Source organism: Manis javanica, chromosome 6, assembly GCF_040802235.1.
Source record: "Manis javanica isolate MJ-LG chromosome 6, MJ_LKY, whole genome shotgun sequence".
NCBI lineage: Eukaryota > Metazoa > Chordata > Mammalia > Pholidota > Manidae > Manis > Manis javanica.
In genome coordinates, this window is record NC_133161.1 from 136,591,594 (window position 1) to 136,617,919 (window position 26,326).

A 26,326-nucleotide genomic window follows, 5' to 3' on the forward strand; every position below is an offset into this window, starting at 1 on the left:
CACCATAAATTCAATAGGTTGTTCCACCGATGTTTTATTGCCTTGATTTGTGGACTCGCCCAAATGAGACTTTCCCTCATGACCTGGAGGAAGCCAGAACGTCTGAGGAGAATGCTTAAAGGTCTACCCAGAGGTAAAATAATGAGGCAAATCCATCGCTAGTGAATTCATGGTGCTAGTGCTTTAGAAACCCTTTGACAGGAATTTGTTACTTGTGTTATTACTGCTATAGTTACCTTGGCCCACTGAAGACTGACATTTTGATATTCCTTTTGAAAGCATTTCAACACCAATTCGGAGTTGAAGAGTCAACCAAGCAGTATGGCCATTTGGGTCCCCTTCCCCATCCCAAATGGAAATGAGATGGTGTCAACATTTGATTCAGAGACAGTCTCTGCCCCTAGTTCTTCAATCCTCAAGATACCTTCCCACGATGGCCACTGTTTGGTGAAGAAAGGCAGTTTGCTATCAAATGAGCGAAGTCCTGCTGAGACTAGGTTTGCCTTTGGGGAATCAAGAGCAGTTCCCACTGTGGCACCCGCAGTGCAGTTCCACTGTCCACCTCCTATCGGCGAGAAGGGTAGAGACACCACTTTTTTGGGCCTTACAAATGCACGTGAGCTGAACAGTCCTAGCTGGTGTTCTGAGGGAGGGAGGAGGTGAAACCAATGATAAAAGTAGCCGAATGTAGACCAAACGCTCTCTCTCTATACATGGTGCTGGTTCCTGGGAAGTGCTCAAGAAATGGGAGCGATTTTTCCTCTTCCCCTGTGAGGTCACATGCTGGAGAAACAAGGAAACTCAAAATGCTTTATGAACAGTTCTTAAGTCCTAATGGGCAGAGAAAAATTCCCTTTAGCCCCACCCTCTCCTGCCTCGCTTGTCCCCACACCTCCTGCCCCCTTGAATGGGGCCAAGAGCATGTGGATGGGGCTGCAGGCTGCGGTCCTTGGGGATGGCGAGACGCAGCTTCCCATGGAAAAAAAGCCCAAAGGGCCTCGAAGAAGAGACCCACTACACACCACACCTTCTCGACCAACAGGAACATTCCTTTGGATCACCCCAAAGAGATGTCAAATCCTTTGCCCTCAGACCCAGCTGCATTTATACTTTTCCAAATGGAAGGGACTTTGCCTTTTTGGTGAGGTTATTTTGATGAGATCAGTTTTAATCCCAGTCCTGTAACTCGTTTTGCTTAAGATTTCTTGGATGTTCTTGCTCCTTCTACCTGGCACTGACCCTACACGTTGCAGTTTTCAGATTCCCTTTTAGACCAGGCGGCTTAGTTTGCTGGACTGGCCCAGGCACAGAGTCCAGCCAATGGACTGAAGGTGTGAGCAATGATTTTATTTTCTGTAAGCAACAGCACCAAAGCCAAGGAAAAACAAGCTATTTTTACAGAATGACATAACTTGCTGCACACATGTGAAGGTGCTCCATTTGTTAAATATAGTTATTGCTATTCTGAAACTGAAAGTGATGGCTGTAATTTTGGAATGGTGGACATGACCTCCTGCAGATGCCAGGAAGTACATGCCTGATGGACAGGGCAGCCCCCTGCTGTCACGCTGCTCCTTGAAGCAGGGTGGGCACGTCTAGGAGTTACTGGGATTCCTTCTGGGTTCAGAGGCTCCCTGCAAGCCTCATCCTAGGGTTCCCGGCACAGAGGCAGAATCTGTGATGTGACCTGTTTAGGGGCAGGGCTTCTGGACTGTGCACTTCAGGACATTTGGGATACTGTCCACAAGGGCAGCCAGGAGGAAGGTGAGAAGAGCCACTTTTCCAAGTAAGCATTTCCATAAAGTACAGGGTACCAGGTACTCAAGGGGACAGGCCTGTTCTTCAACTACTAGCCTGGAAGAGTGAGGACACAGACGCCAGCCAGAAGCCTGGTTCCAGAGTACCTGCAGGGACGATGACCCTCCTCTCGTTGGTGGTCATGTTGGGAGGAGGCGGGCCGTTCTTCTCGTCCATGTAGCTGTTGTAGTTCATGGCGTTGGACTCGCCTGCCCCAAGCAGCTTGCTGCATTTGCTAACGCTGCAGTCCACCGGAGATTCCCTAGAGTGAGAGGACACAAGCCCAGCAGAAGTCACCACCGCCCCTGCTCTCCGCACAGCGCGGGCAGCTTGCCCCAGCCAATGGCTCAGACAATGCTGCGGCCATTTCCCAGCCCCATTTGGTGTCATGGTGCCCACGGTGCTGGGGCTGCCTTATTTCTATCCTCCATGCTGCCACCAGAGTTTTTGTCAAATCCCAGCCCAATCCTATAATTGTGGTACTTAAAAACTCTTGGCAGCATCTCACTGCCCTCAGATGAGCGTCTGCACCTCTTAGGACAGTATTGCGGCCCTCCCAGGCCGACTGCAGCTCACGTTTTTAGCCTTGTTTCTGGGCAGCCTCCACTCCTGCAGCACCTACACTAGGCCTTGCTGCAGATAGGGCTTCTCACAGTCCCACCTCACGTCGTTTCTGCCTTAGTTCTAGGCCTTGTCACATGGGGTGATTGTTAGTCTGGCGTGTGCCCTGCCCCTTGCTGGGTTGGGAGTTGCCTGAGATGGCAATGTTACTTTCTGTTTTTAATCTCAGTGCCATATAGTGCCTTACATGGGGGTGAGTGATACATGTTTTCTGAATGAGCTATTTCTATTGCATGTATAGAATTTTAATGCACTCCTCATACAGCGTTCTATCTGGACTTCCCAATAGCCTTCTGAGATAGACATGACTTCAAAGTTAAGGAAACTGAGAGGTGAGGTGACTGGTCCAGGGTCACACAGCTAGTAAAGGTGGAAGCAAGATTCAGGTCTTTGGCGGTAGACTTCTCTATCAAAACACACATATGCAAAAGAGCTGGTTGCCACATGGAGGAATAGGATCCAAAAACTTCAACCTGACAGATAGGTTGTGGCCCTTGCAGCATTTTGCAGCCCTGGCCACCAAGCTCACAGACATATGTGGAAGTGCACAAGAGACAGAGTAAATCCTCCACCTTAATCTAGAAGGGCACAGCCTGATCAAGACCTGGTATTTTACAACATAGGTGCAGAGAGCAGCTCATTGGCTTCAGCTCAGCAACAAGCAGCTGTGTGGTCATCGGAGCTGATACCCTACTATGGCCATCTGGTGCCACAGAGCAGGCCAGCAGTTCACTCCCCATGTCTCCTGGCACAGCACCCATGGAAGTGCCATCCTGCCCTCCCCTAGCTTCCATTCTGTCACTCCACCAGCAAGCATGACCAAAGGAGACGGCCAGGAGGCCAAGAAGGGCTGCAGCTGTGGTTACCCTGAGCAGGAAGCTCAGCTCTGGCAACCTGGGAGACAGCCAGTTCTCTCAAGAGCTCCAAACCAGGCCTTCAGACCAAGGAGTTCAGATAAGGTTCAGATTACAGCCATCCAGCCCTGGACCACAGAACCACTCCGGGGTGTCCAAAGGACTGGCTGCTGCCCTCTGCTGTGGGCAGGGCCGGGCCATCCTGGGGCCTCAAGGAGCAGGGCCGTGCCAGATAGGGCCTCACCCTTCCCGTGGCACGGTGGCGGCAGCTCTACCAGGCAGAGAGCAGACACCAACACAGAAGAAGGGGCAATGACCCAGCAGGGCAGGACTCAGGCGGGGCAGGGGGTGGCCTGAGCACATTCAATAAAGAAAATTAAATGAATTTGTTTCTTAATCTGAAAGGAAAAAAATATTGCAGATCACTTATCATAGCTGGGAGATAAATGCTCCACAGAGATGTTAGAAGTCAGACAGTAATTTTTTCCTGATGTCTGACAGAGGGGAACATGGGCTGAAAATGAAAATAAGATGTATAACTTACACATGTTAGAATTTAAGGTTTTACTATTCGCCTACTGTTTTTCCAGGCAGAGAACCAAGAACCAGCCGTCAGAGCCCCAGATTGTTGAAGGTTTAATGTCCCCATGGCAGTCGGAGGGGAGGCGGTAGCACATAGGGCTTTTCACCAGAGTTTGGCCCTTTGGCTTCTGCTGTTGAAGGACTTGGCCTGAGATGAAGCAGTCCCAGAAAGACCCTGGTCCTGTGTCTGAGCTGAGCTCCGCCTGAGCACGGGGCCCGCCACCCTCCTCACAGCTAACCGCAAGCTGGCATGTGTACACACATACCCACGTGAATGCACGCACAGACACACATACACACACATGCATGCATGCGCACACATGCATACACGTGCCCACCCTAACACACACACACACACACACACACACACACACACACACACACACATGCTTCCAAGGTCTGGCAGCCTTTCCCAGCATACTTGTCCATTGTGAAACAACCAAGCTTGGAGGATTAAGTTGGCCTTCAACCAAGGCAGCAACATTTTCATTGGCTGGGAATCCGTGGCAGAGGGTGGGGCTGCCAGAGCACACACTTCCCAGGGGTAGGGGGTGCGGGGGACACCTTGGCCCAAGGGCCATGGGCAGGGATGAGAGAACTTTCAGCTGGACGGCATCATCCCTCCCTGTGTCCCTTCCACTCAGGCGAGAGGGAAGAGAAGATGCTTCCACATGGGTTTTGAAAATGTCTTTTCCACATCAGTCAGGCCTCTGGGGATTTCTGAGCTAAAAGCTGACCTCTTGCCATGCAGAGGTGAGAAGCCAGGACCTCAGAAACCATCCAAATGAAGTGACCTGTGGCAGAGCCAGTCCTTGGTGCCAGGAGTAAGAAAACTAAATTTGAAAAGTGGATGCATTTGCTAAAAGCTGCCTGGAACATAATCTGGCAAGAGGACGAGCCTCCTGGGCAGGTGGGCGCCCAAGACTAGGAGCAGCCAGCTCCCAGAGGAAGACAGGGGAACCACCCCAGGACTGGGCTGTCTGACTCGGGTGACCACTGTGGTCGTACAGGGGCTGGAAGCTCCTTGTTCCCTATCCTACAGAACTTCTCATATTTCTATTTCTTCCTCTCTCCTTCCTCCAGCCCTGGTGGACATACCTGCTCCCCCCTGTGCAAGGTGGTCTGTCTGGCTGCCCACCCTTGGGTGCTTCTCCTCTGGAACAAGGGCCTGTCTTTGGTCCCAGACCCATCTGCTAGCATCTGCAAAGGGGTGCCCTCCAGGAGGAACCTGACACCCACCCTGGACCACCACACCTGTCCAGGCCGACCCTCCTCCAACTGCTCGGGAGAGAAGGAAGGAAGGCCATATCTTTACTGCTGGCTCGCCACCACCCTGCCCTCTGTGCTCAAGCTCCGAGCTCTGGGGCACTGGGCCTCTGCCGCACAGCATGTGCCGTGTATGCGGCTATCCTTGGCAGTACTGTTAAGGCGGGGACAGGTGAAGCACAGCCTAAAGGCTGCTCTTTAAAGAGGCAGCTGGCGCCTGTGAAGAGCCCGATGAAAACAAGAGGGAGAAGGCGGGAGGGTCCGGATCCAGGGCAAGAGGTTTGCCATTCAGCTCTCCTACACTGCTGCTAATTTGTATTGAGGGCTGCTCTTACAGCTACATGAGGTGGGGGCCCAGAGGCAGCTGACAGCACTGGGACAGGTGACAAGAGGGCCTGAGGCTGCCACAATACAGCAGGGAGGAGGCTCTCAGAGTGTAACTCCGAGCATCTCCATCTCAGGGCAACAGAAGCCATGGCGGGGAGGCCATGGACAGCGACACAGGCCCTGCAGCCTCGTCCTGTATATTCACCACTGGACATGAGCGCTTTACTCCTCCGGTTCTACTTTTGTGTGTTCAGTGAACATTGCTTTAAAATACAACCGGTGATTTCCAAAAGGGTCTTGCAAACTGTTAAGCAATTTAAAACAAATTGAGAAATCTCAAGTCTTTGGAGAAAAGGAGATTGCAATGACTTCTCCCAAAGATTGCCCCTTTAGGCTATACAAACATCTTTTCTACCTTTGCACTCAACTCAGAGCAGCGTAACTCAGGGTGTATTAGCCAAGCCCATAATTCTGCAGCCCTGGCTTACTGTCAATGGACCCCCAGTATTCACACAGCTTGTGCAAACTCTCAAAGGCCACGCAAACCACACAGTTGCCTAAGGACCATGTTTATCTTCCATGTGATGTGTACAGTGTATACGAATTAAGCAAACCTGTATTGTCTTTTGGATTTCATAGAATCCATGCTTAGATATGTGCATATGACTTGTTGTTTTTGAAAAGGAGATGCAATGAGTTAAAAGGAAATGTCAAGAAAAGAAAAAAAATCATCTATAATATAGCCGTAACCCTAACCCAACAGCTATTTTCATCACCTATATAGCAGAGGCTCTTAGCTTCTCCAGAATCCTGAGTATGACTTTCCACCCAGGGTATGGGCAACATGCTTCCTACTGCCACTTCTGAACCTTAGGAATCACCCTAGGAAGGCGCAGCGGTCAGAGGGGCAGAAGTTACAGGCTGGTCTTCCTCTATGTGGAATGGGAAGTCTCCCGGTGTCTAATGAGGGCATCCGGGTCCTGCTGGGGAGTCTGGGGAGTGTCAGGACAGACTGAACCAGGCTCAGGGTCTGCATGCCAGGCACATGAGGCAAGCAATTCCCTGCCTTTCTCCTCCATAAACTGATATTCTTTCCTTCATGGTGTGTTTTCCCATATCCCCATGCTTGAGACAGGATGCAGCTGAGTTATTTGCAGACCACAGCATGGATCAAGTGGCTAAAGTCTACATTCAACACAGAACCTATACTGTTTCAAGAACAACCCTAACAGATTCAACCACAACAGGAAGATACAGAGAAAGAGAGCACACCTCCCACAACATGGACACACGCAACTTACTCTGAGCTCCTCAGACCTCAGTCTCTCCACTTGACCCTGTGCCCCTGTCCAGATGACTTGCTCTTGGGAGAAAAGCAAGAAAAGCCCTGTAGTCAAAAGCACGCAGAATCCCTCCTCCAGAGACTCAAATATCTATGGGGTCTCCAATAAGCATGAAGTAACTCAGAAACCCCACGTCAGCATAAACACAGGGAACATTCACTGCGAATCACGGGACAGTACAAAACATTCTAGCCCAGTGTCGTCCAACTGAAGTAAAATGTGAGTGAATACATGTAATTTTCAGTAGCAGCCACATTTTAAAAATTAAAAACAGGTGAAATGAATTTTCATAATATATTAAAAGTGTCCTAATGTATTAACAAAATACAGCCCGAAGAAAATAACTTCAACATAATCAATATAAAAAATGAAATATTTTACGTGTTTTTCCCCACTAAATGTTCTAAATCCAGTGTGTATTTTACAATTTGAGCACACGTCAGCTTTGGACTAGCCACATTGCAAGTGCTCAGAAGCAACACATGGCTAGTGGCTACTTCATTGGCAGCATAGATCTAGCCCATGAGCCAAGAGATAGCGAATTGCTCACTCTGCTTTGGTTTTCTCATCTCAGGTTAGGACTCATCTTTGGCATTAAAGGTGCCATTTTTAATAATATTCAGGGAATAGGAGAAGCCCAGGGTTGAGGACAGGAGATTTAAGTAGCCTGGCTTCTATTTCAACATGTTATTTCTTTTTGCACAAACAGATAATAGGATCTGACATGGTTCCATCTTAAGTAAAGACATTTTTCTGAAAATCCTTGTTCCTTGCTGCCTACCAGCTGCGCTCACATGTGAGCATTTAGAGGATATTTATGAGGTGCTGCTGATGGCTGTGCCCAACCTGCTGGCTCTGTAAGTCCACGTACCTTCTTTGCTTCCCTAGGGTGGGGGAGAATACATCAGTATTTCTGAACCTACTCTGTCACCTGCTGATGGTCTGGGTCAAGACAGGCCGATCAAAAGCAGCAAGAGCCATGCAAATATACAGCTCTCCTCTGGCTGGCTTCTGGTGTGACGGGAGCCAGCAATAAGCTGGCAAGTGGGTTCTGAACTTGATCTCCTTGGAGGAGGCTTTTTCCTCAGGATCAGCATCTTGGAGTGCTTGAAGCTGCCCTGATAGCAGGCGAGAGAGCAGTCCGCTCACAAATGCAGGCTCACCTGAGCACAGATATAGGCTCTGTCTGGGCACTGTCAGCAGACCTAGGTCTCTGCCCTGGCTTGTATACTAATGACCTACAGGACTTTGAATAAGCACCTTCACATTTGAGTACAGTTAGCCACGCATTCACTCACGTAGTCACTTAACCACTATTTGAGCACCTGCCCTGTGCCAGGCATGCGCAATGAATGAGACAAAGCCCTACCCACATTTTAGTGAGGGATGCGACGACCGTCAGGAGGAGCTAAGCAGAGGAATCAAAGCAGGGTACAGGGTGACGGCTGCTGTTTTCGATCAGATGCAGGGAAGGCCTCTGAAAAAGTGACATTCAGGCAGAGACCTGAAATAAGTGAGGGTGAGAGTCATACGGCTAGATGGAGTAGGAATGTTCCAGAAGGAAGCAACACAAGGGAAGAGACTCTGAGGCAGGAGCATGCTTGGAGCCCAAGAGAAGCTGGAGTCTCGTGTGGCTGGCGTGGAGGGAAGGGGTGAGACAGGGTGGTGGTGAAGGGGGTGTCGGAGGGATGTCGGGGCGTGTGAAGGACTTGAGATTCTTTCGTAACTATTAAAGGATCTGAGCAAGAGAGTTAGATGTTTTGAGAGGATGCCTAGCTGCTGTCTGAGGAACAGGCTGCAGGGAGGCTAACCTAGGGAGAGTTGGCTGCTGGCTCAGACCGGGTGGGGCCGGGGGGCTGAGCAGCAGGTGGACTGGGGCTACAGCGCACACACACTCCAAGGGCGGAAGCTGGATTTTCAACAATCATCAGGGGCACCCGTGGTCAGGCAGGCTGGAGAGCACTGCCCAACAGCCCCTCTAGCTGCTGGGGTGGCTGTTGGCAGGGTGGGACAATGAATGCAGAAACACCACATGCAGGTGGGGGGTTGGGGGGACAGAGAGGTGACCCACAAGCCTGGGAATTGGAGAGCTTGGGATTCCGTGCTGGCTTTGCCTCCTCCAAATTCTTAGACAAGCCATTGAGTTCCCCCTCCCCCAACCCCCCACCCCACCCCCTGAAGTCTAGTTTGCCTTTATCACGTTAAAACATAATTGTAATTTGTCCACCATAAGATAGTGGTGGGGAGCAAATAATAAGATAACATGGAAAAGCATTTGACAAACTATGCTTATCTACACTGGGAGGAATAGTGTCTATGTGGAGAGACACTCACTTGCGGAGCTCTTGGCTCAGAACCTCTGAGCCTTCCAGAAATCCTAGACTCTGGGAAGGTGGCTGGGATCCCAGTGACTGGTTTTGGTTAGCTGCACTGAAGTGTGGGTAGGGCTGAGTGTTCCCACAGGCAGGTCTGAGCTCAGGGGCTGTCTGAAGGAGGTCCCCTCTCAGCTGCACCCTCCCTCCCTGCTCTCCCACCTCTAGACTTGCTTCCTTAGTGACCTCATCCGTGTTCACAGTTAAAACTCTTTGGAGATGATTCCCAAACCTAAATTCCAGCCCTAAAATACTATCTGAGCTTCGTTTTCCAAAGCCTAGTAGACATTTTTATCTGGATGTTCTACTGATTGCTCATGATGGATTTCACAGGGAGCACTGGCATCTCATCTCAAAGCATTTCCTCTTCCCACCTCCTGTGGCTGCTAACACACCATCCTTCCTGGAAACAGCCAAGCTTCAGGCATCTTTGATTCCTTCCCTAGCACACGCTCCATCCACATGCTTTGGTATTTATTCACCTAAATCTGGTAATTATCCCTGATAGTTAGGTCCCTCATGCATCCATCCCCCTTTTTTTTTCGCCAACCATTGCCATCATTCTAGTTCAGAACTTTGTCATTTCTTATCTGGGATATTTCACTAACTTCTTACCTTATCTTTCTGACTCTCCCTTCCCCCACTCTGTGCACAATGAGTGTCAGTTTTCTAGTCTTAAATCACAGTTCTGATGATGTTAAATGTCACATCTATGCTTGAAGTCTGAATGGGAGATAAATTCCATATTTTCTTAGCTTTCCTTTGGGGTCCTCCTTTAACTTTCACCTTCATCTCCCCGTGCCGTAGGTCCCTTGGCTTGTCTGGTGTTTCATGAATGACGTGAATGTTTCCTCTCTTTGAAGCCTGTGCTCGTGTTGATCACAACCGCGAAGGGGCACGTTTTGAGTCTTTGCCACTCTCCTGGTCCTTCCCCTACACCATCAGTAACTCTTGTAACCAGCCTATGAAGGAGTAAATACTGCAGTCCTATGTTAGAAAGGAGGGAGCCGGTGCTCAGAGAGCTGGGCCTGGGCCCTGGGCTGCCCTCCCACCAGGCGTGCCCTTTCTGCACCTGTCATTTTCCTCCTCCTGGACTCACCTCCCTCCATTTATACAAGCGAAGTGTGACCTGCTCTGGCCACCACCAACCTTGAACACATTTCCCAAGTGTGGTGTGTCCTCTGGCAGTGAGCCCTAAGATGTGTTCACTTTTGTCATCCCTTCCGGACCTTTAGTCTAGGAATCTTTGGTTACCTTTGCTCGGGCGAGACCCACATGGGAAGGTTAAGTGTCTTCAGCAGGGCAGGGAAGGGCCTCTCATCACTAACTTATCTCCAAGAGGGACGGACACAAAATAGGCTTTCTAGAAGTGTCCAAGCCTTGGGTCGTGAGCCTGACCCTGACCTGGCCTCTGCGGGTTACATTGGGGCCCAGAGAGCCAAGTGGGCTCCTAGCCCTGCTCCGGCCCCCAGCCTGCTCGTATCAGCTCTCCAGGGATGAACTCAGGCCCCCAAGCCCAGCACCAGGGCCCCGTCTACTGCAGATGCCCGGGCGCCAGAAGCCACTTTAGTTTGGATCTGCCCACCTCTGACACCTCCGGAGCAAGCGTGTCTCTGCCCACCGCCCCCCAGCCCACACCTGGCAGCCGGCTGTGCCTCCCCTGAGCAGCACAGGCCTGGCGGGCTTACCTGGATCCGTTCATGTGGTCATATTCCCTCTTGACATTGACCCTCACCGGCTGATTAATCCACTCCTGCTGTGGCGGGAGGGGGTTGATTTTGTGGGGCTGGCCATAGTCAGGACTCCCTGAGGCGGTCATGTCGGCCTTGGGGAGATGGGCCGCTGCTCCGTACGTGGAGTCAAAGAGGGACTGGTCGTCGCTCACCACCGACAGAGCCTCCTGGAGTGTCACAGAAGGGGGGAGAAAGCTTGTGTCACTCTTCACCCAGTGTCACCCTTCACCCACTCTCCCTTTGAGCTGGCAGGATTGCTGACTGGCCCACACTGTGGGGGCAAGTTTACCCGTATGCAAACTTGGGGTTCTCTGCAGGTTACCCTGGGTGAGGAGGGAGTCTGGGCCGTGCGGTGGCAATGGGGACCCATACGAATGTGTTCATCTGTTGGGTCTGTGGGCTGGGACCCCAGAAAGCAGGATGCGGAGCAGAGGCCAAGGATGGGGAGCAGAGGCCAGGCAGTGTGGCTCCGGTGTGCACATGGAGTGTCATAGCAGTGCTTGAATGGTGGGCTCCTTCAGGCATGAGCAGAAATGCTTCTAGGTGTGTGGAACAGTCAAGCTAGAGGCAGATATGAAAGTGAGCATTTATTTTATAGGTGAGGCCAGCGAGACCCACCCAGAGAGGTGAAGTATCTAGCTCGAGGTCACACAAGGGAAGGGTGGGGTCCAGGGTTGTGGCCTGTCTAATTTCAGTTTCCTTATCTGTAAACAGAAATAAGAATAGCTTTTTCAGAGTTAACAGGTGATAAATGAGAAGCTCTAGGTACAGATATTTAGCTTGTAAGAAATGCCCAGCCGTTTACTTAGGGGGTCTGCAGGGCCCCCTGGTGCCTCATACACATCCATGATTCGGATGGGAGGCCGCCAGCCTCCCCGGGACTGGAGCATCTGTCATGCTTTCTTGCCTGACTCCTTGAGATGACAGTTTCCAGTCTTAAATTTATAATTACAGCTGCCCAAGAGTGAGGGAGGAATCTCAGCTATGTGGGTGGGGAGTCAAGGGAAGTCCCTCTGAAAGGGGTTGTCCTGTCTTCCCTCTTCCAATCCCATGGACTGACACAGGCTTGGCTTGTGGAGCTCCTGCATTGAGAAGGAAATCTGGCACTTTCCAGAGGTCTTCCACCAACCAAGATAGTGAGATTCTCCCATTATTCCAAGAAACTGCATATCACAGGGACCCCAGGTCATGGACCGGGGTGCGTTGGTCACTACATCAAGTAATAATTACCCCAAAGTAAGTTGACTGCTTTTCAGTTGACTGCTTTTTCACCTTAACTTAAGCACTCCTCTTCAGAAAAGAAGGTAGCAATATCTAACCTAGAATTAATTTATGATCTATGTAATCTATAATGTAATGATGAGGTGGAATAATGCATGAAAAATGCTTAGAACCGTCTCTGGGATATAGTGACACCTAATACATGTTAGCTAGGATAGTTGTTGGTGTTCAAGGAAAGATTGTCTTAGGCCCAGAGAGCCAGGTGGGCTCCTAGCCCTGCCTGCTCATCTCAGAATTATTCCCTTAAATCGTATGTTGAACCCCTATCCCAACACCTCAGAATCTGACTGTATTTGGAGAGAGAGCCCTTAAAGAAGTGATTAGGTTGAAATGAGGTTCTTAGGGCGGGCCCTAAGGCAACATGACCGGCGTCCTTGTAACAGGAAGATATCTGGACACACAGGGAGAGACACATCCACATGGAGAAGGTGGCCGTCTGCAAGCCAAGGAGAGAGGCCTCAGAACTCGCCCGCACTCTGACCTTGGACTTCCAGCTTCCAGAACTATGAGAAAATAAATTTCTGTTGTTCAATCCACCCAGTCTGCGGTATGTTGTTTATGGAAGCTTTCATACACCACCTTAACTTGAGCCCTTTTCTACCTGTGCCACTACAATCCCCTCCACCAGCTGGCTGTGGCTCCCTCTCCCAGGATCCTTCTTGACCTTAGCAGGAGGACAGCTGGACTTCAAAGGAAACGGCTCTTCTACGGCTGTTTCTGGCTGTGATCAGGGAAGAATTACTAGAACATGCTCCAGGAAGTTTGCTCCTGCACCCAAAGGCTTTGGGTGATACAGATACGGCCCGAGATGGCCATGTCAGAGCTGAGCTGCCTGCACAATCCTGAGAGGCTCACATCCCCTGGCCAAATGAGTGTCTCAGGATTCAGACCTAAACTCTGCCAGGATCCTCCTTCTTCATTTTCTACCTGCTGCTCTGTGTCATGCTTGAGGAAAGCCATGCTTCCTCAAACCTTTGTCTTTTGCTGATTATACTCATTTCAGTTATCATCCCTGGCTCCATATCTAACACCAGTCTGGAACAGGCAGACGGTATTGGGGTTCCATATTGCAAAGTATAACACTACAGTCTTCCCGAGGGGCTGAACCTGAGTCCATGAAATTCCTGAGGTTCCACACTAGCATCCTAGATGCAAAACCCCACCGGACCCATACACGCCCTCTTGGTGATAAAGGTGAAGACATTCGCCAGTTCCACTGCAGCAAGAGCCTGCATTTAAGGAACTGGGCATTGTCTTCGGCTGTGGAGTGGCTCTCAGGCTTGGCTGATCATGCACAAATCTTGGAGTTTCCAATTAAAGATTGTCTTCCATCTCCCATCCTCTAGGTTAGGGGAGCTGGTGATGCGTAATTGAGGCAAGGAGGCCTGGGAGGCCGGATGTAGGATAGTGGTGCTCTGGTGGAGGGTGAAAGATCCTAGCATTGCTAAACCTAGAGCACAGGCCAGGAAGTAAGAGAAGGCAGGACTGTCAGGTCCACGGGGCCAAGCAGAAGGCAGACCCAGGTGCACAGCAAAGGGGCTGCAACAGAGAACTGATGCAACAAAGCTGGGTTTTCTGGAGCCAGATTATGGAGAGACTCCTCAAGGTAATAAGAAAAAATAATTTACAGGACAAAGTACAGGGGCGGAAAAAGGGTACAAAACTGGCTTGAAGTCATTTTGGAATAGAAGATTCCTTTAGAATACAGTTTACAATCAAAGGAAACCTCAGGCAAGTGGCACCAGCCCTGGAGGAGGGAAGCCTGCTTTACTCCAGAGCACCGAGCCCTCGCTGTCCGGTCCCAGCCCAGGGTCCAGGCCTGGGCGCTCCCTGCCACATTTCTTTCACACCCTTCCCTCATCCGGTCCACTGTGCTTATTCTCTGGGCAGAGCTCCCTTGAATGTTGTAAATACTCCTATCGTCCAGGCCCCCGGCTCATATACCCCTGAGAGCCCACTCAGTATTGACCATCGCAACTCTGTTCTCATCTGTTTGTTTTCCAAGAACTCAGCATTGCCCCAGCAGTTTTGTGACTTCCCCAGAGGGCATCTCCTGTCTCTGACCCTCACTGCTCCACTCCAAGAGCCCTACTCATGCACACTTCTCTGTCTTTTTGTGTCTTGGAGCTTGTTAGTCCTGGTGCCAGGAGTACCCTTTCACCTAGATGCATGCCCTCCTTCCTGCTGTGTAAGGTACATGAGATCTCCCTTACTCCACAGAACTTCCCTGATAATGCCCTCTGACTCCTTACACTTTTAAAACAAGTGAGTACACACACACACACACACACACACACACACACACACACACACACACACACACATCTGTTTGTGATCATTGATTGGAAATGTATTTTTTTTTCTTTTCATAACAGTATGTAGAAAGAATTAGTGGTTGGGGGAGTCTGGGAAGAGAGAGAAGATGAGGAAGGTTCCCTGTCTGGGTGGGGAGGAAATGAGGACCACTAAGTGGGAGTAATAGATTTGGGAGATTGGCCAAGCTGATGTGGGATCCTGGTGAAAAATTGGAGGTGGGGAGGAAAATGTTTTTACTGCCTCTGAAAGGAAATAGCACACCCTTTTCCATCCAGGGCTGAGAGTTTGGGGAACATCCCAATAACACGCCCTGGGCAAGCGCACTCGGTCGTGATGGCAGGCAGTGCAGTAGGCACAATGAGCGGGGACAGGTGTATAGAGGGCAGAGAAAATGCCGTGGAGCATGGCACCGGACGCTGCGGCTGACACACTCATCTGAGAGCACATCAGTCACGGCTGGGGCCTCGCAGAAGTTATAGCGGGTACCCTGCTGCAGGGTGGGCACTGAGGTGCAGCCTTTAGACAAGGTGCCATTGAGTTGGCAGACGTTTCCTCCACATACGTGCAGCATGTTGCACTTTCTGCCATATGTCTTATAAAGTTGTTTACTTCTACTTAAACTTTTAAGAACTTTTTAGAGTTTAAATGCAAAACCCTTCCTTCAACTTAAAAATTTTTACAAGAATGAGTACATTGTTGGTATTCGAGAACTTTTCACTGACAAATTGTTGACAAGTATGTACCTTTGGCGGATAGACTGACTATAGAAAGAACAGCCGCATAAAAATTCACAGGCTATTCTCAGGGATTCAATTCCTTCAGCTTTTAACGACTTCCCTTCTACTGACTTTGGATGCTATGATGGTCCTGTCATTCAAGAGAAGATACGTTATTCTCTGGAAGGCTGGTTAACTGCAGGTTGCTTTAGAGCATGCTGCAAATTAACTGCCTTCAGAGGAGGAAATAGTGTGGGCTTTCTAATCTGTGTGGTCCTCAGCTATGGGATCCCTCCTCACCCAGACAGTTGTCACTGTGGAAAGAATCCCTGAATTGGCTTAGCAACTGGGCTCTGAATAGCTCCCTTCCTTTGCTGAGCGCTGGAAAGGATAGGCCTGTAATTCAGGATGCTCTGGTCCCTCAGCCACTGAGCCCTAGACCCAGAGGGAGGCACACAATCGAGTCCTAGACCCAGAGGAAGGCACACAATCTCTTCACTCCAAACACAGATGCAGCCCAGTACATCAGTACCCCACTTGACCTGTGTACCAGAGAACTCAGGCAAGGGTACTTACTTGGAGTGGCAGTGTGAACTTTAAGGAGATGGCCACATCTGCCCGTAGAAGTGCTAACCACACTGTCAGCCTGCCTTCCCCTCATCTCCTACTGGTCCAGGGGACACTCATCTTGTGTGGGACTCCCCTGATTACCCATTTGGGTAAGCACACAACTTGGAATACATACTGTGTCCTCATTTTAGAAAACACATCATAGTAGCAGATAATTATCAAAGAGCTTACTAAGTGCAAAACATTGTTTGCATGAGTAATCTAATTTAACCTTCCCTATGAGAGATGTACTATTACCACCTCTATTTTTTCAGATAAGAGAGTGGATATTCATAGAAGTAAAGTGACTTGCTCAGGTCACACAGCAAATGAGTCTGATCTGGGATTCAAATTCAGGTCTGCTGCCTGGGCATGTAGCCACTAACACTCAACTCCCAGTTAGATTATAAGCTTCTTGAGGGAATTTCTTGTGTTTTTTGTAATTTAGAGCACAATCTCTGGAGTTAGAGAGATTTGATTTCCAATCCAAGCTCCCTCAGTTGCTCATTAATGTAACTTATTTAGTACCTAGTATAATTTATTTATATTCCAAGAACTTCATTTCTTTGTCTGTAGAATGGGGATAATAACAGTACTTAACCTGGTAGATTTTGAACAAAGAAAAAATAAGATAGTATAAGTGAAGTACTTAAATTAAGTGCCTAAAGTTCTTAGGACATAGTAAATACTAAAATTTAACAAACAAAAAAAGACTTTTTTTTTTTTAAGAAACTCAGTGCTGAAAGATGGCATGGGAACCTTTGAGTGGGAGAAAGGGGGAGGGGAACAGATTGCAAGCAGAGATATACCTTCTTCTCCCCTGCGCTGGTTACTTAAAAGTAACAAGGTTGCCTAAGGTTCAAAATTAGGTTTAGCGATTACAGATTTTGTAATTAGAATTCTGTGGGCTTCTCAAGAACTGAGCCTACTTCACTAATCTGTGTTTCCACTCTTCCTTTTCAAACCATCCACATCGTTCCACAGCACCTTAGTTCTCTATCTATCTGGCTTCTAAATTCAGGCTTCTAGATCGCATAAATAAGGGCTGTTAAAGAGTCATGCAAGGAAAGGAGGGTTGGAGTCATCTCTTGCCTAGATAATCAAAATAGTAGGTGGCTAGCTACATATTGCTGTTCATACATCACATATGCAGTCAAGTACCAGAAGAATATCATGAGGACGCCTGTGAATTCACTAATTTAAAAAAAAAAAACCTACTGTATTTTGTAATTTATATTTTTCAAATTTAATTTTTTAATACTAGCACATGTATCTTGCTACCTTTGCTTTCCTTAGCTTAAGTCAAATGTTATTGCCATGCGCACGTCAGTTGAGTGATAGGGAGATGCGGGAGATAGGGAGATTGCCACATGACAGCCTGACCGATGCTAGTGATGAGCAGACAGCTGCATCTTTGAACAGCTTGGCCAAGTTGACAGAAAATCCTTCCGAGTAGCAGAAGAAAGCCTGAACACAGTGCCCAGAGGATCTCCCATTCTATTCAGGAGAACACGAAAGAAGTTTCTGTCACTGCCCCATGTGCAGGAAGGATACACACATAGTCCACAGTTATGAGCCAAGTAAAGAAGGAAAAGTCCCGGGCAGCATGATGGAGGGAAGAGCCTATCTCTTTGCTCATCCTTACAATTCAGCTGAATCTCCATGTTTGCAGAGGAAATGACCCAAGACATGGGCTCCTGAGAAGCATTGATCCTACGCTGTCCTCCCATTACCTTCCCAGTCTTCTGCCCTGACTCTGGTCAGGATGGGTTTCTGTGGCTGGCGAGCTATGCTGGAGGTGGGTGAAAGGGATTGTCAGAAGCAGCCAGATCAAGTTCCCTGCCACTGCCCTGCTCAACTCCTAGCCCAGGCCTCTGGAAAGCTAATCTCTGGGCCACCACAGGAAGCCTGCTGGCTTTGGCTTTTTATTACATTCTTTGCATAATGATATGAAATCCCTTCTTCTGCCAGGCAAAGAGTATACAAAATACAGACAAGATTCTAGGAGGCACAACCCTCTGTCTCCTCTAGTTCTAGAAACCAGAGGCTCTGCAGCAGGGGGGGGCATCCAGGCCCGGCTGACGGTCTCACCGCAGTCACATCAGGAGTGTCTGGAGGGGGCAGCTACTGAGGGCTAGTTCAAGCCTTTCACCTCTTCCCCTTCCCTAATTGCCAGCCATGTCCCCATGTCTTGCTCATTATTTCTGTCCCACAGAAGGAAGGTAGAAAAAGTCAAAAGGAGGTAAATCTTATAGCTGGATAAGGAAGAATAAAAACATCAATTGGTCACCAAATATTAAATGCCAGCTCCTCTGCGCAGGGCACAGTGCAGGGGCTGCCTGCTCAGATCTGGTAGGTCGGTTTTCCCCCAAAATGGCCACAGCAAGATCTCCAATCTTTTGTCATTTCGCATCAGGAGGCAGGCTCGATTTCCATTCCCCTTAAACCCAGGCGGAACTTCATGACTGCTTCAAGCAACGGAAGGTGGCAGGAGTGACCTTGCAAGACTTCCAAGGTTAGGGGGTCACAGGCGTCATGACTCCCACCTGCCTCTTGTTTTCTCTTGGCTGTCCAGTCCTGGAACCAGCCACCACGCTCTGGGGAAGCCCAAACCAGGCCCGATAGGGAAACTACGTGGAGAGGCCAACAGAGAGAGTGATGGAGGCCACCAGCCACCAGCCGGCATCCACCTCCAGGCTTGGGTGTGACAAACCTCCAGATGAAGGTGGACCGAATTTGTGAGCATAATCGTTGTTTTATGCCATTAGGTTTGGGGCCACTTTCTCATGTAGCCATAGTTACTGGAACATCTCCTATCACTTTAATCAGCAACAAGAGAACCCCTATGCAGGGGATATAAAGAATGATTGTGAGAATCCTTCTCACCATGGCAACTGGCACTGTCCGGGGAATCTGCGCCAGGACTAACTAGGTGGGAAAACTGAGGCACAAAGCATCGGGTCACACAGGGAGGGAGAGTCCATCTCAGCATTAAGGCCGAACTCCTCTCATGACCACATAGTACAATGACCCCAGACACCAACAAGAAAACAAACAAAAAGAAACAAGACCCCTTTTTAAAATTAGAAATAACAAATAGCACAAGTACTATTTGATAGCTGGAAGCTTACAAGGAACTCTTACGATCATTACCTCAGTTTTCCTCTGAAGAGGTAATGGTTGTAATAGTTCCTTATAAGCTTCCAGCTATCAAACAGTACTTGTGCATATTATTGAAAAGGAAACCAAGGCTTAGAGAGGCTAGTACTTGCCTAGTTCCCTCAACTAGTGAATCTCTGTGCTGTGAGCCTGACACGTCAAAACTTAAACTTATCTCCAAAACGGGCCCCAGCTTGCTAATTTGAACCCTAGGCGGTGCCACGAAGCCAAAGCTGCCAGGGAGGATCCAGAGGGCTGGGCTGATTTCTAAAGTATCTTATTGAACTTCGTTCCCCCACCAGCTCAGTCCCCTTTCGGCCTCCCTGTCACTTAAATCTTCACTCACTGGGAAGGGGGCTTTGGTGGTGGGTGACCCGGAGAAAGGCAGCCGGCCAAGTTCCTGGAAGACGGAACTGGAATCCTTTGCAGATGAAAGTACTTTATTTAATGGATCTTAATAAATTAAGGGAATGAGCCTAAATGAGTTCACAGAAGAGCGTCTCTGAGTTGCATAAAGGCATGCCATGTAACAGAATCCAGAGCCGTGGCCTTCTGGTAATCACTGTCCCCATTAGATGCTTTTCCAGGTCTCCTGTGGGTATTTACCTTTGCCTGTTGACTTTGAGTTTTCACAGTCACTTCTTCTGACCATAACCACATTTAAAGGGCATCTCTAAACATCAAAGTTAAATTTTCCTCCCACAGAGAATGATTTTACTGCTGAAAAAAAGTGCTGAATGTGGAAATGAACAGCGAGGGGACCAGAAGGTTAGTCCGAGTCCCGAGAAGGGAACGTTTGACGGTGCGCTTGACTTTCTGCTTCTTTCCAGTGGGTCTGGTCATTCTTCAGGCCGCTCTTCCCAATGACACGGGGGATAGCAAATGGGTCAGCCATGATCTGCTGTGTAGTTTATTACACTTGACAAACCTGGGGCCCAGCTCCTCTCCATAATAGAGTGACCTGGCCACTGAAGGGGACCCCACGGTGCCACAGGGACAGGGCAGAATGAGGGGGGGTGTTAAGGCTCACCGTGGTGACGGGCTAGGAGGCTTTTTTCTACGCAAGGGAGCCCGTGTTCTTCTGCCAGTTCTGATGGGTTGGAGGGGATGAATAGAGTCCTCACCGGGGCAAAGGGGTGATGATAAAGGAGCTGCTGATTATTAGAACAAAAGCCCAGACGCCATGGGGAGAAGCAGCATGGAAAGCTGCAGTCCAGGCAACCCAGACATACCAGTAGCAGCAGTTCCCTGTAGAGTTTGCTGCTTGTCGGTTGCCTTGGGACTGTATTCTGCCTGATTTCACAGGAGTGGCCATACCAGCCATTAAAAACACTGCAGAATACTTCCCTATCAGTGGCTAAGGGGTTGCTGCTCTGTGCCTCCTTCTTTCTCTTCTTAGCCCAGGGACCACTCAACTGTCCATGGTGAGCACAAGAGGTCCTCTGGGCCCCTGCTCCCAGACATGGGGTGGGTGCCCTAGCGCCCATGCCATATGGCTGGTCATTCCTTTGAATGTTCCCCTGACCTGGAGTGTGGCTTTCTAGCTGCAGGGGCCATGTTAAGTGAGGATCGGTGAGGATCTGGATAGGGCTGGGAGCAGCCTCTCTCCCCCAGGGAACCCCTGTCTATGTTTCCTGAAGAAAGGGTCTAAAGGCAAAGCACAAAGGCGGCAAATCGTCTCATCACTCTCTCCACTCCGTAGGGTACTGTTTGAAAAATCTACTCCAATAAAAAGTACTGGCTATAAGCTGGGTCAGTGTGGAACTTTATTGGCTGTGTGACTTTGGGAAAATTACCTAACCTCTAAGTTCCTGGAAAATTTTAACTGTCTTCTACTAAAAGTTTAATGCTCTTTGACAATGACCAATGGCCACACTGCCTTGACCACAGAGAGGTGGAAGCAGAGAAGAAGCGTCTTCTGTGGGCAGTGGCTGTAGGGGTTCCTCCCAGAGCCTGCATTTCCCCCACTGCAGGACGATAGCAGGGCCTGGCAGCCGGGATAAAGTTCCTGAGCTTTCTTATTGCTTTGAGTAGGGGGTTCTGAGTTTCCTTTGGGGCCTGGGCGCTATGGGTCTGGCCTGGTAACTGGACCAAGAGGTAACTGGACCATGGTGACCAGGACTCTGAGTGATGAACAAAAGTAGGGGGGAGGCAGTTCAGATCTAAATGTATGGGCTCCCAGGGGCAGGCTCTTGGCCACCAGGAGTAGAGACAGCATTTTCTTCAAGGATGGTAAGCCTTGGGAAGGAGGGAGTGACACATGCCCTTGGGTACTTCTCTGACTCCTGGGGATACAAGAACTTTTCCATCCTTTTTCTCAGAGACCAGTTCTGTTACTAGAGGCACACTGAAGAAGGAAGCACGTCGATCTTATTCAGCTTTCATGCCCAGTTGCTTGCATGGTTCCCAGCCCCCAGCAGGAGTGCAATAGCTGTTCCTAATGGATAACCCCAGGAGCAGGACGGGAAACGCAGAGCCCTCCCTCGGCTGCCAGCACCTCTTCCCCCAGCCAACCTCCCCGTCCATCTCTTCACTGTGAGCAATTTTGACTTGTCTGTTTTTTTTGTTAACCAGCCACCCCCAGTGACCCTTCTTCTCAAATTTAAACACAAAGCAACTGACTGCTCCCCACCCACCCCAATACTTGAGGTCCTATTCCTAGAAGCTATGATCTTATTCAGTAATTTCCTCATGTGGCAGTTTCCGTGGCAACTGGTATCCTCACAATCACAGGAAGCCCACGAGGAAATAGGTACACGGGGGTGGGGGGGTGGGGGGGGTGGCCTTTGGCTCTATTCCTCCCAGCAATACCCAAGCAGGATGGAAGCAGAACCAGCCTCCAGAAGCCCAGTGTCTGCCTCATGCACACAGGCTGGGAAATGTCTCTGACGTTCAGAGGGCACCAGCCCAGAAGGATGCCATTTGCCTGGATGCACAGACAAGGCATCGCAAAGACATCGTTTTACTTCCTCTCAGGGACTGGGAAGAGAGGAGCCCCCGAGTCCCAGCTCTTAATGGCAGTTTCCTTTCTGTGAGTCATGCCTGAGGAGCCACGCATGGTGACCTCACATCCATCCAGTCCTGAGTGTGCAGTGTCTCCAACTTTCACATCTGGATGAGCCATTCTATCCAAGGTGTTTAGCTCTTTTGTGGCCGCAGGGCATATGGTTACCATTATTGTTGCAGGGACATGTGTCAAAGACCTCGAGGCTGTCAGCGACGGAATGAGCGGTGCCTGAGGAGGGCCTTCGTCTGGCCCGGCTCCTGTCTCTTTGACTTTATTCCTGTATGCCTCTTGCACTCACTGGTATTTTTCCATTCTGTCTTTTCTCTTGATGTCTGTGTCCTGCTTGCATTCCTTCTTTCTCTCTTGCTCCTGCATGCTAATGTCCTCTTTTAGATGGTTTCTCTTCTTGCTGCCTAGGACCCCCACCCACACCCCTTTCTCACCAGCACTCTTTTAACAGTCAGACACCTAGTTAATATCGTTCCTCAGCAGGCACAGGGGGCACGAAGATAAATGAGACTCAAAAATCACACACTTGCCCTCAAAATGCTCAAGTCCAGAGAGAAGACTGTCATACGTACAGCTATTCGAGCAGGGATGGGGTGACAGGGCAGTGAATGACAGGCTTAGAGAAGGCCTCCGGGCAGAGGTGGAGTCTGAGATGGGCAGAAAGGACTTCCAGAACACCTTGATTGCCAACACCTCCTCCAGGAAGTTTCCCTGCCCCTCCAGGTCACCATAGCAACCTCCCATCCCCCTGAGGTCTGTAGGGTGTTCTGTTTCCACCACTGATTGATTCAGCACTTTATTCTGCACCGCCTTGTCGTACTGCTTTTATTCTTACTTCACTCCTGCCTTCTCTTGTAGCTTTTTCTATAAGTTTATGTTCTGTCTCTCCAACTAGATTGTAAATCCCTCAAGGATGGGTCTCCTTTGTGGGTTTTTATAGATATTATTAGCACTTCCTGAGCACTGTGGTTCCCTCATCCTTCAGTGGGAACGATGAACTTACTTCCAAGGGTTAATGTGAGGACTGGGTGAGCTGACACAGGGAAAGGGCTCCCACTGTGCCCCTGCTCTGGGAGCAGCGTGCTATTGACTGTGAGACGTTGCTTGTGAATCCAGACCATCAGGATCTGAATTCTGCTTCTACCACTTGTTAGTTCTATGGCCTTAGGCAAGTTCCTTAATCTCTCTGTGTCACAGTTTCCTTTTCAGTATATAGTGATGATAATAATAGTATTCTAACTCATGCCTGTCCCATAGTAAGTACTCCCTAAGCTTAATCTTATAATTTGCAGGTTCTAATATAGTAAAAGTGCTTCATTTTTCTGGGCCTGCTTCTTTACCTGTAACTTCAAAGGACTGAACTAGATCTGCAAGACCCCTTCCAGTGCTTCATCCTAAAACTGTTAGGGCATTGATGCCACAGCCCCATTTGCCTGGGTCAGTCCCAGTATAAACCCATTGTTCTAGAAAATGCTTATAGTGCCTCCTTTCACTCTCAAAATTATCCTGGTTTGGCTGATGCCTTATGTGGCTACCAGCCTTGAGGAAGCTTGGATATCTCAGTGTGTCTCTCAGCTTCGTGGGCCCGTTTGGTTGCCGTTGCAGGGAGGAGGTGAGGGGAACCAAGGACAGCCTGGTCTATACTCAAGGAGCCAAGCATCCACTGTCTTGGAGCTCAGACACCATCTCCGGTACACAGCTGGTCTTTCGGTTGGCAGCCACCCTCAAAGCAGTCGCCCACTGGGTTGGCCTTCAGCCTTGTTTGACTTGAGTGCCAACCCTGTGCCGTCTGGCACTAAGCCTCCTGTCTCTCAGCATCCATCTATAGGAAAGGCAGATATTTTGTGAACACATCCTGCCATGGCCTTCCAATGAAAATATCTCAGTGGGATTACATGGAGATGTTTTCTTTGTCAAGCTCAGTAAAGCTATTTGAACAGAAAACCTAGCTGAAGCCCACTGACAGTTCCAAGGGACTTGGGACTGATTTAGTTACTCGGTAAAGGGTACTTAGTGTTCTACTCTTGGAAGCTTCTGGAGGTGTTGGCCTTGCCCAGGAGGAGCCACGCCTGTCTGTCTGTCTGTCTCAAGAGCATGTGTCAAGGTGGCAGTGAGGCTTCATCCTTGACACTCCAAAAACTCATGGGAGATGGGTAACTAGCCTACCAGGAGGGGGATGTCCTGAGGAGATGTCCAAAAACCTCATCAAAACACCTCTCAGCAGTTCTTGATTGCTCGGTTCCCTTTACTTTAGGCTCCTCTGTCAAAGGCTGTCAAATTCTTATACTGTTATTTCTGCTTGGTTTTCTGCATGACTGGGATCTCCCATGCTCATTACAGGTTTGGTGATTTTCATGAGATGTCCAGAGTCAATGAGGTCAACCTTCCCACCCCTGCGCTTCTCAAGACACTGTGGGAACAGCCTGGATGGCTTTTTAAAAGGGTTAGGGAATCTGGAAAAGAACGAGAATATATTCTGCAACCTCAGTCTTACAATAAAATCAGTATTAAAAAAAAAAAGAAAAAAGTTATCAAAGCTGTTATTCTTTTACATTTAGTCATCTAGACCAGTGCTGTCCCACAGAAATTTCTGTGATACGAAATGTTCTAAAATCTGTGCTGTGCAATATAGAAGCCACCAGCCCTGTGTGGCTACTGAGCATTTGAATGTGGCTAGTGTGTCTGAGGAACTGAATTTAGAACTTTTATCCAATTTTAGCTAATTTAAATTTAGACGGCCACATGTTACTAGTGGTGACCATGTTGGACAGCACGTGTTCTAGACAAGACATGTGCTTGCAGTGACACCCTGTGCTGCTCAAAACACACAATGGTCATTTCTTTAACACATCCTGTCTCACTATGGGATCGCAAAACATATTTGTCACAAAAAAGCATTCATCTGTTGGACAAATATTTACTGGACACATGCTATGTACCAGGCACTGTAATAAAGTCAGGAATGTATCAATGGAAAAATGACATCACAGAGTTTTAATAGCATTTGTTGATCACTCTGGAATGAGGTTTGTAGAAAATTTTCCCCCACTGATGTGCACCTCTGCAGGGAATAAATGTTTGACAGGTAAGCCAATAATCCTGTGAGGCAGAGAGTCACCCTGGGCAAGGAGGTAGGAAGTCCAAGTCTGCTCTGTAATTTCGGCGTGCGCTCATTGTTTGGAAGGTGATGGTGGGAGGCGGAGGGTGGGGAGGCTTCTGAATTTGACACAGTGGGAATTATGGGACATTGTGAGGATTAAAGGTCCAAAAAAGAACTCCAGAATGCATGAGGTATTGCATCCTCACCGTCACCATTAGCTCATGGTGGCAATCTCAGTGACAGCTTCCCTAGGCCCGCAGGGAGCATTGGAGAGCCGTAGAGCAGCCGCCCGGCTGCCTCATGAGCCAGTGGCAGGGCATCAAGTGCAGAGATGACAGAAACAACTGCCAGGCAGGGGGATTTCAGGGGAGGGGCAGGTGGTGAACTGCGCAGGAGTGTGGCTGGGGGGCAGGGCATTAACACTTCATTGGCTGTCAACAAATGTACTGCCAGGGACTTTCCTCATTGTAAATAGCCAGGACCTCAGGTAAACATTCGGTCCCATCCTCTACAAAGCCTACAGCTGGGAGAAGGGGCAGAGACTTACCACTGCCACCACCCTGGGAGGCTTAGCGCAAGGAATTGGGAAGCGCACTCCCTCCATTTAGTAAGATGCTGGGGTCTAACAGTACTCACCTGTAGTGAGATGGCCCACATCCTGACCTGCTAGAAGGCACACTGCCAGCTCAGGCCCCGGGGCCAGGTCAGAGCGGGTAGCAGGATGTAGTTTACATTAGGGCCAGCATACTGTGCGCCTGGCCCTGCAACACACCGCTAGTGTTTCCCCAGCCTTGGGTCTCGGGAGAGCAGCAAGGACTCCCCACCATGGCTCTGGTTTGCCAACTCTGCCTAGCAGCCCTTCCCTTTTTCCTTTTGGTTGACAACAACATTTGCATGAAAACAGGATCTTTGCTGCTGCACCCTCTACTCCTCTCCACCTCCCCTCCTTTCTGTTCACCCTGTCGCCATCCCTCCCAGGCCATGGCTAAGCGACCACCCAGCACACCAACTGCCCAACCGTTGGGATGTTACAGGTGGCCACCTTCTGAAGGGAGCCCTGTAGAAGACAACTCCACTCCAGGTCTCAATGATCAGCATTTGATGGTCTGAACTTCCTGAGAGAGAGATTTGATCAAAAACACTTACTCCTGTAACCCAAGGGGATTACTGAACTGTTGTTTTATAGGGGTTTCCCCTTCCCTCCCAGTAGTTTAATCCTAATTATTCTTAATTT

At 49.3% G+C, this 26,326-nt stretch overlaps 1 protein-coding gene across 4 annotated transcripts in view; it reads right to left on the bottom strand.

The window, feature by feature from the left end:
• Positions 1–26,326, bottom strand: part of FLI1 (Fli-1 proto-oncogene, ETS transcription factor) — a 112,598-nt gene that overhangs the window by 41,168 nt on the left and 45,104 nt on the right. For 3 of the 4 annotated variants that reach the window (XM_017679079.3, XM_037000828.2, XM_017679074.3), the window contains exons 2-3: positions 10,851–11,062; positions 1,905–2,059 (exon numbers count right to left, since the gene is read on the bottom strand). In XM_017679079.3, coding sequence (XP_017534568.1) covers positions 1,905–2,059; positions 10,851–10,981 — 286 coding nt within the window. In that variant the 5' untranslated portion in view covers positions 10,982–11,062. The remainder of the gene's footprint in view (positions 1–1,904; positions 2,060–10,850; positions 11,063–26,326) is intronic. The other variant, XM_037000829.2, reaches the window with a different exon arrangement.